The sequence below is a fragment of the Papaver somniferum genome, chromosome 6 (genome assembly GCF_003573695.1).
Source record: "Papaver somniferum cultivar HN1 chromosome 6, ASM357369v1, whole genome shotgun sequence".
Lineage (NCBI taxonomy): Eukaryota > Viridiplantae > Streptophyta > Magnoliopsida > Ranunculales > Papaveraceae > Papaver > Papaver somniferum.
The window spans coordinates 50,642,509-50,654,907 of record NC_039363.1 but is presented as its reverse complement, the minus strand read 5'-3'; the positions used below and the strand labels follow the sequence as shown (position 1 = coordinate 50,654,907).

Below are 12,399 nucleotides of genomic sequence, written 5' to 3'. Positions count from 1 at the left end.
AACCTTTACATCCTTGACCTTGTAGACTACGTATCTGAGTGGATAGAGGCGGTTGCGTGTAAAACCAATGACCATAGGGTTGTGATTGAGTTTTTGAAAAATAATATACTTACACGTTTTGGGACACCGCGAGCTATAATTAGTGATGGAGGGACGCACTTTTGTAATGGACCCTTTAGGATTTTGATGAAGAAATATGGTATTACACATAAGGTAGCTACCCCATATCATCCACATACTAGTGGTCAGGTAGATGTTTCCAATAGGGAGATAAAGCGTATATTAGAGAAAACAGTTAATCCTAATCGGAAAGACTGGTCGTCTAGGCTTACTGATGCCTTATGGGATTACCGTACTGCGTTTAAGACCCCCATTGGAATGTCGCCTTATCGGCTTGTGTATGGCAAGGCATGTCATTTACCTGTTGAGTTAGAACATAGAGCTTATTGGGCTGTTAAGCAGCTAAATTTTTCACTTGACAAGGCAGGATCCCATAGGAAACTCCATCTCAATGAGTTGGAAGAGATTCGTATAAATGCTTACGATAGTGCGAAGGAGTATAAGAACAAAATGAAACTTGTGCATGATAGAAATATTTTAAGGAAGTCATTTTCTCCAGGTCAAAAAGTTCTTATGTATGATACCCGCTTGCATCTTTTCCCTGGGAAGTTAAGTTCTCGGTGGACGGGTCCTTTTATTGTTCGCACTGTCTTTCCTCATGGAGCTGTTGAGATTGATACATCGGATGGTAGTAGTTCTTCGAAGGTTAACAGTCAGAGATTGAAACCCTTTTTAGATCCCTTTCCTACATGTGATGTTGAGGAGGTCCCTTTGGTGGACCCTGTTTACCCTTGATTGACCATCGAGGCGATTGTATGTTGTATATTAGTTTTTGATTTCTCTCTTCTCCCGGGTACTATCTTTCCAACTTCTCCTCGTTTTATTTTACTTTTGGTACTGCTCTTTCATTAGAAACATTAAGGACAATGTTAGATTTAAGTTTGGGGGTGGGGAAGAACTTTTTAGTTGCATTTTTGAAACTTCTAGCGTCACATAGTATCCGGTTAGCTAAGTTTACATACGGTTTCTCACCGAAAAGATGGAAATTGGAATTGCTAGGGATAACATTCTTCTGAGACATTAGATAAAAAGACATTGAGATCTTTGACATTCAGGAGAGAACTTGTTCCTTTTAGAGGGTAACCGTGATGGACCTAACCATCCATGATGGAAAGGCAAGTAGGTCAGAAGGAAATGCCAGAAAAACAAAGTAACCTCACAATGTAGTCTTAGTTACTGGATTACGATTCTCTCTCAGTATAAACTTATCATCATCAACAAGCGGAGCGACATACAAATCTATGAAGAAAGTTGAAGACGTTTTAGGTTTAGAAGCAACAATAGAAAAGAATAATTCAAAAAAAAAAAAAAACAAATTTGAAGATTAAGTTACAAGAGCAAAGAAAATCAAACGATATACGTTGTTGAAGTTCATGATACCAAGACATTATAAGTTGTGAAGATCCAAGTTCTAAAGTCCTTCTCTAATGGCCATGTAAATTGTTGTCTTGTTATTTTTGTTTCCCAAAAAAAAAAAGTACATTTAAATTTTGTTTAATAAGGCCGTAGGGAAGTAGAAATCTACAAGGAAGTTTCAAGCAAGAAATCGAAGAGAAGAATTAATTGTCAAGGTTCTACGAAGTTCGAGAGTTTATCATCAACAGTTGAAGACCGAAGAAGACATTGTTTCTACTGAGCACTATGAGAGAGTCGAGGAGAGATGCATATTGGTTGCTTTGTTAGTCCGCTTTCCATCTGGCAAAAGATCTTTTTGGCACTGGTTCAACTCATCACACGTAATTAGTCCAGCTGTATAGAAGATGTCCCTCTCATTTTTATCTCTCTCCTAATCTTATCCAGCTGTAAAGCAGACGCATCTTACAATGTTTATCTCGATGTATAGCGGATATCTCTTTATCTAGCAGTATTGCAGATGTGTCTCCCCTATTCTTTGTTCAGCTTTAAGCTGGCACCTTTAATTTCTCTGGCATTCTAGTTACTTGGAGATAGGTTGAGAATCTGTATGTCCTCATAGCTCTTTGGATACTTGTGACCAATTAGAAGTCATGGTTTTGTGGGTACACCTCTGGTAAACCCTCCAGAGACTATATCTCGGTCACTAGGGCCACCTAGTGAGTTAGGCTTTTATTTTTATTAGTTTTGCTCGAGGACTAGCAAATAATAAGTTTGGGGGTATTTGGTAGACACATTTTTGTGTCTGAATTGTCCTTAGTGTCTCTATTGCTAGTGCTTGATTTTGTACTTATTATGGTGTTTTTATGTTTGTGTAGGTGTTTTTGGAGAAATACACTTGTGTGGAAAAAGTTGCTCAAAAAGTGCTATTTGGACCCCTGGAGGACATTTGCTATACAGACCCCAGATTTGGCTAAGGGGCACCCAAGGTTATGCGTAGCCCAAATTCATCCTCAGCACCCAAATTCATCCACATCACCCATTTTTTATCGGCACCCCCACTCTGGTTAGGGCCACCCTTCTTCTTCATTTGAATTCGAAAAAATTGCGGGAAAGAATGACCAGCAGAAGAACAAATTTCTGGTTCGAGTTTTGGGGGGATTTAGCGAGACTCAATGGCTGGGTCTGCAGGGGAAGACTTGATTGGGTTTATCAGGCTTGGTAAAGGCCTTTGGTTCGGTTGAATTTGGTTAGATAAACCGAGAGAAGGAAACAGAGTGCCACGGGTTTTAGTCAGTCCATTCTGAGTTCTATGTGTGTGATCAAGAGATTTTATTGTGCCTGCTCCATGTTATACCACTTCTGGATGATGACTCAACGTGTTGGGTGTCTTATGTCATGAGAAAACAACATGTGGAGTTAAATCAGGCTTGGTAAAGGCCTTTGGTTCGGTTGAATTTGGTTAGATAAACCGAGAGAAGGAAACAAAGTGCCACGGGTTTTAGTCAGTCCACTCTGAGTTCTGTGTGTGTGATCGAGAGATTTTATTGTGCCTGCTCCATGTTATACCACTTCTGGATGATGACTCAACGTGTTGGGTGTCTTATGTCACGAGAAAAGAGCATGTGGAGTTAAATCTGGGAAGAAAATATTCCCGAGAATATTTTTCTTCAAAGCCGAGTAATAGAAGATTATATGCAGTTATGATGGGATATTTGGGCGCAGTGAGGTTATATAAGTCGTTGAGGGTCAGTAGAGGGGTTACGGAGAGTTACGGAAGGCTTTGGAACATCATAGAGGCGAAACACGATCACCAGAGAAAACTGCTGCTGCTGCTGCCATTGAAGAACACGAAGAACATTGACCCACAGAAGCAGTCGTTTCTCCTACAGTATTTGCGACTGCTCAGCGACAGTCTTAGAGCTACAATAACAGTGACACATCCTCTGTATCGTTCTTTCCAGTTTGTAACACTTATAACTGTTGCAAACCCGGTTATCATGGTTTCTCCCATTTCATCATTTGTACACCACCTTTGAGCAATAAGAAATGAATTTTGAGCGTGTTTTCCTAATGATGAGCTAAACCCCATCCTCTGGGGCGAAGGAGGAAGCTAATTTACCAATGAAAAGTGGTAATCTCTAATTTATGCAATTATTATATGATTATTTGCCTAGATAAATAAATTGATAAAATGGTTTTTGTTAAACAATTGTCATTTCAATTGATGGAGCATGCTAGCCTAGGGTTTTGATCCCATACTTTCGATCTACAATTGTTATTTCCAAAATATCAACTATTGCAATATTAAGAATCAATTTGAATGCATGATTTGCATGATTATAATTAGAGAATATAAATCACTTTGATTTTGGTAAATAGTGGATTCCATAGCCCAGTCTTCTCCATATTTTTCATATCACTTGTATTTAAGTTTGCTATATTTTTAGTCTTAAAAATTAAATCTAAAATCTGTTGCTTTCACAAGTCTCAACTAACTTTCTACTACAACTCAATTTGAAATCTCATCACTATGGACCACATAATTTGATTTAATTGATTCTCTATTTTAACCTTATTATTTTATTATAAAGACAAATCATACCCTAGAATGTTGTACAATTATCACTATATTTCTAACTTATATTTTGTTCTTTTATTTTTTAATTATCTTTTGAAATAATAACAATTAATTACAATAATAATAATAATATTTTTATGCAAACCATAATCATAATTTTTTTTATTAAATGATAAAAATAATAATAAATAACATTTCTTATTTAATAATAAATTTATAATAATAAATATAAAATAAAAAATAAATATTACTTATGTTTTATTAAATATATAATTTAAGGATGTTATTTTAAATATATTAGAATTTAAAATATAATTTATTATAGTTATGGTGTATTTATAAAACATGTCTATTTTTGTCATTAACTACGTCACCAACATTTTAAAATACCAACTTATTAACAAACGCTATGCTTTTTTATTTTTACAGCACAACCCAATAGAAAAGCAATTTTCTTAAACGCCCGGCAATACCAAGCTAGGCAATAGGAAGGGAAAAATGAAAGAAGTTTATCTGATCGAGCATAATAAATCGTCCTCTCTCTCTTCCCTCATTCTTTTTTGCTTTTGCCGCGTACATCTTTACTTTACCTTTTAGGGTCTCCGCATTGACAGATTAGAGAGAGAGAAATTCATACTCCGAATATCTCTCTCTTCTCTTACTATTTTCTCATCTAAGAGCTCTTCTGAATATTATTGCTCCTATTGGAAAGAGAAGGACTCTTGTAAGTTATACCAAATTAGGGTTTGTCAGCTGTTGCGTTTTTACATTACCCTATTTTTGCCTCTTTCTATTTCAATTATTCCCTTTGATCGCGCAACTGTGGATATCTCAGTTTAATTACTTGGTTGTTTTGCTATTTTTGTAAAAGTGTTTTTGTTGTTGCTTTTTATGTGTGGAATTAGGGTTATAAATGATTTTGTTTTGTCTGGGGATTGTAGGGTTTGATTATGAAGAGTTCAAAGAAATCTGCATCTCATCAGTTGTTTAAAGATAAGGCTAAAAATCGTGTGGATGATCTACAAGGAGTATTTACAGATCTACAATTTGCTCGTAAAGAGAGTCGTTCAGGTGATGTTGCTGTTCTAGAGGAACAGGTACATCAGATGTTAAGAGAGTGGAAAGCTGAACTTAATGAACCTTCTCCTGCTTCTTCTTTGCTGGTTAGTATCTCTTTCTGTAGTATATAATAAGTTTTATTCTTTTTTCTTTTTTTTAAAATTTTTGAGGTTCTTGAGGTTTTTTAATTTATTCAAGAAGTGCGTATTGTGCAGGGTGGCAGTTTAGGTACTTTTTCGGAAGATCTTTGTCGTTTATTGCAGCGATGCGATGAGGAGGATGATGCTACTAGTGCTTTAAAAGAGCCTGGGAACCCAAAGCCTGAGCCTGATGTTCAATCCCTTCCTCCAGCTGTAGATAATACTGATTTATCTGTTGATGTAAGAAGTTTTCTGATTTTTAGGTTCTATTTTTTCCCTGTTAATTGTCATTGCTTGCATTTGTTTCGTGTGGCTGGTCATCGAGATACTTGTGTTATATTTGCATGTTGCATTTCATAAAAATTGCGGAGAACTCAGAATGTTCGTTATCTACATTTTGAGTTTATATAATCACATTGGTTTCACTGTAACATATTTCACGTATGACAAGAAAAGTATGGGGAGTTGTTCTTCAATATTCTTCATCTCCTGCAATGCTTTGATTTTAAGTATGTACGCTAGGAGTATGCACTTTTTCTCCTTATTGGCTTACTAACTTTGAGGCCTGCTTCAATCTTGAAGAACCGAAATGGTATCTCAACTAGCACCGATACTCAGTTTTGGTGCATGAAGCTAGTCAGGTTATGATGTCATGGGACTCATTCACTGGTGCCATTAGGTGTCCCTAGTGGTCTCTGTAGGTCCTATGTTCGATAGTCGTTCTCCGTGATCGAGTTACAAAGCAACAACAGTTGACCTGAAATGGAAGTCACCTTTTTCTTTCCTTGTACAGTACCTCCTAACAAGATTGATTGTTTTGGGTCTTGGTTTTATATTATCTCCCAGATGGCATATGTAAGCTACTCTGATTTTTTTTCTTGGTATAAGGGCCATTTGAATGTTGTCATAGTATTTACCTGGAATAACTGCATGTAAACTAAACAAATTCAGTTTTATTTTGTTGAAGGAAAATATCCGTGGTCTTCATTCTCACTGATTTGTGATTTGAATTTTACACTGCATCCATGTTCTGATATGATTTTACAATGCTTCGTCTACAGAGCTATTTTGTGAATCAAGTCCCACAAGAACATGGATATCAAGGGCTTGATCAGTGTAAAGAATCTCTTCCGGTGATGCATCCAAACATGATAACCAACTTGGAGGCTGTAAATCAGTTTGACTTCCATCAATTTGATTTGCAGCAAGATTTCGACCAAAATCTTTGTATTGTTTACAATGGTCCAGGACAATGCGGAGAAGATGCTTTGCAGAATCTCTCTGACTTGCCCCCTAGTATGCGTCTTCCACCTTCTGCCTTCTTAGGTCCTATATGCGCACTTTGGGACTGTCTATGGCCTGCTCAAGGGGCTGACTGGTATCAAGACTACTGCAGTAGCTTCCACGCTCTCCTAGCCATGCAGGAAGGCCCTCCCGGTATGACTCCAGTAGTACGACCTGCAGGCATAGGTCTGAAAGATGGTCCACTATTTGCTGCTCTCAAAGCTAAGGCACATGGAAAATTTGTTGGTATTCCGGAATGCGAGGGAGCTGCGACGACTAAGTCCCCGTGGAATGCTCCTGGTAAGTTTCTGTTTGTGTCCTACGTGTTTCCTGGGCATTGATGTTTATTCATCACCTTATTTTCTTTTGTTGATTTATTTCATCGGTTTGGTTTTACTAGTCTTTTTTCTATTAAAACTGCAGACCTCTTTGATCTTTCTTTAGTCGATGGTGAAACAATCAGAGAGTGGGTCTTTTTCGATAAGCCACGGAGAGCATTTGAAAGTGGTAATAGGAAGCAGAGGTCATTGCCAGATTACAGTGGTCGTGGTTGGCATGAGTCAAGGAAACAACAGATGAAGGAATTTGACGGTCTAAAGAGATCATACTATATGGACCCACAGCCACTGAATGGTTTTGAGTGGCACCTGTATGAATACGAGATTACTAACTGTGATGCGTGCGCTTTATATAGGCTAGAGTTCAAGATTGTTGATGGAAAGAAGAGTCCAAAAGGAAAAGTAACCAATGACCCACTTGCAGATCTGCAGAAGCAGATGGGGAGGTTAAGTGCCGAAGTTCCTGCAGATAATAAACGATCTGTTAAGGGTAGGCCAAAGAGCAACAGAAAGGATGCAAATGCAAATGTTTACTCGGCTCCAAATCTGATGGCTCCTTCCACCGAAAACTTTGGGTACGGAGTGAATGCCTCATACGGGTACACTGTTGAACTAAATGATTATTATGGAACATAGTAAAAGGAGGAGACTTGTTCCTTAGTCCAATGACTTATAACTTATTTAAGTATTTCATAATCAGGGGTGTAGTAGCTGGAGGAGACTTGTTCCTTAGTTCATGTGACTCATTAAGTATTTCATTGTCAAGGGGTAGTAGCTGCTGATGCATTCGTGTTGGGGCAGTTGGTTTAACGACCTATTTCCCAACAAACGTGTCTGCATCTTCATCTACCTGATATTAACCTCTATCTCCTTTTTTTACTCACATTGGAGATGTTTGTATAGTTATTTCTTTTACTGCGACAGAGTCTCCTGCAGCTTGCTGAGTTTTAACATTCAGCAAAAGAAAGACTGTACATGGTTTGGGTAGAACTCCCAACTGCCAAGACAATAGTTATGTGCTACTAATGATAAGAGGGTATAAATAAATCTGTATAGGGTGGTATAACTTCAGTTTATTTACTAAGAATTTTGCATTATATCATGTTTTCTTGTGTTAGCTTGTATTCTCGTGTTGAGCCATCAAGAACTGGGTTCCAACTTTCCTCTTCTATGTCAAGTAACACGTCTTTTTGTAATGAGATCATCCTTGTGAAAAAACTGTCATGTACCCGTGAAAAAATTGAACGGTCTTTCTCCTTCGATTCTGGAACTCTTATTGTAGACTTGTGTATAAATGGTTGTGGTTTATATTACCCCTTCTTTGTTGTGTATAAAACTAGTTGCGGCTAGTCATGCAGAATGACGAGTTCTTGGTCAAAGGATTCAGTCTCCGCTTACACAAGAAGCTCGCAGTATTCTCCAAATACGACCATTTAGAACAGGTTTCTTATTACCGAGTCTACAATGCTCGAGTCTATACCTATATGTGTCTTCGTAAGCCCTTCATTGATCGCCAGTTTTTCAACCCAGTGTTACATCTTGAAATAGCAATAAACGGAGCTAGGAGCAACCCACCAGTAGCTGCAGCAGCAAATCCAGCATAAGTGCCCTTTTTGAGCCGTCTGTATTTGAAGGTTCTGAAATATGACCCTTAGGCTTAGTCCTATGGTCTTCTAATCTAGCATCTAGATTGGAAGTCCATGTTAGGTAGGACAACCTCCTAAGTCCTATGGTAATTCTCATCAAGCATGCTAGATGCACTGAATCATTCAACGAAAAATATATTTAGGAAGCTGCATTCAGCGCAAAGTAGATTAGGTTGCGCTGAATGGTTCAGCACAACCATCTCAAATCAAAAAAATAAATCTAGATACGTTGAACCCTTCCACGAAAAGGTGATTTTGGTTGCGCTGAACCATCCAGCGCAACTATTGTTAGGAGAACTAGTGTTAATAAATAAACAACATTTTTTTCTTTTTGAACCATAACACTTTTTGGCTAATCTAACCCATAGGACCTAGTCTCACACCACACCAACCTCTTCCAATACACCGCGTTACTTCCAAATTCCAAGGAATACAACTTCATACAACTTCCCTTCATAGAAAATTCCCCATCCTTGATGTTTTAGATTATCCGGGGTGGTACTCACAGCAAACTAGTTTTTTCAAGACCGATACAGCGTAGTGATGTGTTTATTTGCATACGGTGTGTATGAACTAGCTTATTCAGGAGTATCAAAATGCGGTTAACAGTAGTTATCCTTCTTCCTTGTTAGCTGCATTGAGCATCTTATATTGTGTTATGCGCTTTGATCATCACCACAAGCCATACAAGGAACATGCTTCCTTGGCTGAGTTTCCTTCCCCTTGCTTAAATTAGACTATGCTTTCAATTGGACAATCGAGTGAAAATCGAGATGTCACGTATCAGAATGCAATAAAATGCTTAGAAGTCTCCTAAGATGTCTCCAGATGAAGACACAGCAACCTTCAATTTAGTAGTAGAAAACATCATAGCGTAGTCTGTTGCACATAGGCTACATAGAAGTCTTCATTACACACTATAGGTACGACATTTATCATTAGCACTTCTCCAGTGATATACCCACTGAAGTAATGGAAAACTAGCAGCTAGTACTTTATTTTACACCTATGTATATGTGTGAGTTAACAGCACCTCTCACATCAGGTTACAGAGATATAATTCTCCTCTTGCCTAATCATCTTCAACATTGTTGACCCTTTCACATTCATCGATCCATTCACTATATCTGTATAATAATAATAATTTGTTCAGTGACAAGAAAATGGAAGAGCAATTAGAGGATACAAGAGCTTTAAGTAATCACAAAATTTAGAAGTATCGAGACTTACACATCTATCGGTTCAGATAAGGCTGCAAAAACATCCAAGATGAGATGTCAAGAAACAGTTGTAACAATAAGATAGGTTCACAGAAAAGAAAAGATAAGGTGCAAAACTGAACTCTTAAAGAGAAAATTCACCAACTCAAAAATTACATAACAAGTTGAGATCATACCATTGATTGTCATGCTGAAGCTCTCTTGGCAAATTCCACAAATGGCTTCGCCAATCAGATTCTTCATATCACTGCAAACATACAAAAGTAATCTTGCTATCAGGCAGTAATTACATATTCAAACGCAAACCAACCTACGTTTAACAGTGTACCCTGTGAACACAATAAAGTAGGTAGACATAAGCACCAGGAGATGCTCACGAAGTACTCTGCATCATCACAGTACTCTAGCCTCCATTAGGTAGACATAAGCACAAGGAAATGCTCAAAAATTGGGACTCTTTTGATTGCACAAATAACAAAAACCGGAGCCATTCTCCGGAGACCAACTTCTTTTTTACACAAGATTTTATGACGCTATTGCTTAAATATATGGGTGTCCTTTCAAGCTAGGTTCATACCAACACATACATTAGCAACAGTTACTAACCCCTACAGTAACCACCTTTGAATCTTACTTCGAACGTATACAAACATAAAAGAGTACAGGGGAAAAAACAACAACTTACATGCGGCACTCAACACTGGTTCCATGATTGCAAAAGGGACAACTGAATACTGTATCAAGCTTGTCCATCCGTTTCTTAGTTTCTGGCTTTGCTCTTGACTTCCTTTTCCCCATTGTCCAACTTGGTTATTTCTGTTCATTTTAATAAGTCACATGTCTGTTGATAAACTAGGACATAGAGGCAAGATAGCCATATACAGATAAATGTCACAGGATGAGTAAAATCACTGCTAACAATAGAGTACATGCAAAAGAAACTCTCATTTAACCAAATCAAAAAGCAATCATATTATCGCCAATTTGAAGGGACAGAGTTTCCTTCCCAGTAAAGGTTATATTTACGACAGAATTATTCAATAACAACAATAACAACAAAAAACAAATCTACTATCAATCATGACTTTATCAATACAAAGGGAAAAATTCAATTGCTTCTTAACAAAATAGCAAATTCAAATTCCAAAGGGCAAAAATCAGAAATGCTCACAAATGATAACAGTTCCATAAAAGGGTACTCACGAAACTAATCAATCCCTAGCAGGCTTCTCCTAAACAAGCATCTCGGAAAAGAAAGACATGAGTCATTGCATCTCATCTTTCCTTCTTTGCTCCGAGCTATTTCCACCTCAAACTCTAAACACATGAAACCATAGACTAACTCCGTAGAAACACGAATAACTTTAAAGTGCATTTAGCAGCACATGAGAATTGAGCCATGAAACAAGAACACAAAAACCCAAAATTTGTGCCAGGAAAGTGCAATTTCAAACCCTAAAATTTAGGCCAAAAACTAAGATATGTAGGAAAGTATTCACAGATCTGGAATAAATATACAACCCAACGAGAATTAACAAAGAAACTATCAAACAGTGTACTCAAAATTTAAGAAATTAAAAAAAAAATAAAAATAAAAAATTACTCCAATATGTAACCCTAGCTTATAAAGCTCGGCTTTCCTAAGAGTACCTGAATAATTTATAAGATTAAACTCGAAATTATCAACCTAGCTTAGCAATTGATAACATGAATTTGTACAGTAATATATTAAATGCTTTCCCTTGGACTATGCAAAACAGAATTAACATTCAACCGAAAAAGGAATAAGTATTCTATGAAACGATTCTAGAAAGACGAAATCAAACGTTATAACAGTGAAAATAAAAAGGATTTTAACGAATTGAACAAGAAAAATAAGAACTAACCTGAACGTAAGATTGACGAAAGACGTCTGCAATTTTCAGTTTTCTCTTCGACGGAAACCCCTTTGTGTTGTTTTGGGAGAGAGGGTGCGAGGCTCGGATTAAATAGAGGAGATGAAATGGTTCTCGGGGTAGAGTGGGCTTAATATTCATTTTGGGCCTATGTCTTCGATATAATCCAACGGCGAAATATAAATTGAACCGTTTTTTTTGAACCACGGGTGAGCAAAAGAACCCTGATTTTGGGCATACTGAAATCTTTCTAGGCATATTGAATAAAGATAAAAAAGGTTGTGAAATAGCAAATTTAGATAACCCTTTAACCCAATTTTTTTTAATGGCAAATCTGCCCTTTACGTATTAGTGTTAGTAATATTGATTAGTGATTAAATATTTTGTTTAGTGATTAAGATAATTTTCATAATTATAAAGGTTGTTTAGATGAAAAATTTTGGGGAAAAAAAATCAAAATTTTTATTGAGAAGGAGAGAAAGAGAAGGAGAAAGTGAGAAAATTTTAATTCTTGATTCAATGGAGGATGAGGAGGGTCATAATTCATCTAAAAAACCTAGGAAAATACACATCAACTACACCAATGATTCCCAAATGGCTGATTTCTTAGATTATGAGAATGATTTACACCCACTCAAACTCAAGCTCAAACTCAAGATGATGATTTTTATGAGCCAAATCCTGATGATGAAGACATTGATGAGGAACTCAATGCTTTTGATACACAGGTACACTTCTATCCTATGCTTAATCTCACTTCTAT

General features: G+C 37.0%; 2 protein-coding genes across 2 annotated transcripts; one reads left to right on the top strand and one right to left on the bottom strand.

The window, feature by feature from the left end:
* The first annotated feature begins 4,595 nt into the window (after positions 1–4,595).
* LOC113287526 (transcription factor VOZ1-like) lies at positions 4,596–8,145 on the top strand. Its single transcript, XM_026536305.1, has 5 exons — positions 4,596–4,778; positions 4,996–5,217; positions 5,329–5,493; positions 6,315–6,837; positions 6,961–8,145. Exons 2-5 carry the CDS (start codon positions 5,005–5,007, stop codon positions 7,509–7,511), a joined length of 1,452 nt encoding a protein of 483 aa, XP_026392090.1. The 5' UTR covers positions 4,596–4,778; positions 4,996–5,004; the 3' UTR covers positions 7,512–8,145.
* Positions 8,146–9,310: 1,165 nt separating this feature from the next.
* LOC113287525 (transcription elongation factor 1 homolog) lies at positions 9,311–11,753 on the bottom strand. The gene is made up of 5 exons (XM_026536304.1): positions 11,628–11,753; positions 10,427–10,557; positions 9,918–9,988; positions 9,752–9,773; positions 9,311–9,648 (listed from the first exon to the last, which is right to left on the bottom strand). The coding sequence occupies exons 2-5, from the start codon at positions 10,537–10,539 to the stop codon at positions 9,594–9,596; spliced, it is 261 nt and encodes an 86-aa protein (XP_026392089.1). The 5' UTR covers positions 10,540–10,557; positions 11,628–11,753; the 3' UTR covers positions 9,311–9,593.
* Positions 11,754–12,399: the final 646 nt, after the last annotated feature.

Excerpts from the sequence above, each read along its gene's own strand:
- LOC113287526 (XM_026536305.1), top strand. The coding sequence starts at position 5,005 with ATGAAGAGTTCAAAGAAATCTGCATCTCATCAGTTGTTTAAAGATAAG. Across the intron at positions 5,494-6,314 it reads ATACTGATTTATCTGTTGAT|AGCTATTTTGTGAATCAAGT; the intron begins GTAAGAAGTTTT and ends CTTCGTCTACAG. Across the intron at positions 6,838-6,960 it reads GTCCCCGTGGAATGCTCCTG|ACCTCTTTGATCTTTCTTTA; the intron begins GTAAGTTTCTGT and ends TTAAAACTGCAG.
- LOC113287525 (XM_026536304.1), bottom strand. The coding sequence starts at position 10,539 with ATGGGGAAAAGGAAGTCAAGAGCAAAGCCAGAAACTAAGAAACGGATG. Across the intron at positions 9,774-9,917 it reads CTTCAGCATGACAATCAATG|CCTTATCTGAACCGATAGAT; the intron begins GTATGATCTCAA and ends ATGTTTTTGCAG. Across the intron at positions 9,649-9,751 it reads TTATCTGAACCGATAGATGT|ATATAGTGAATGGATCGATG; the intron begins GTAAGTCTCGAT and ends ATTATTATACAG.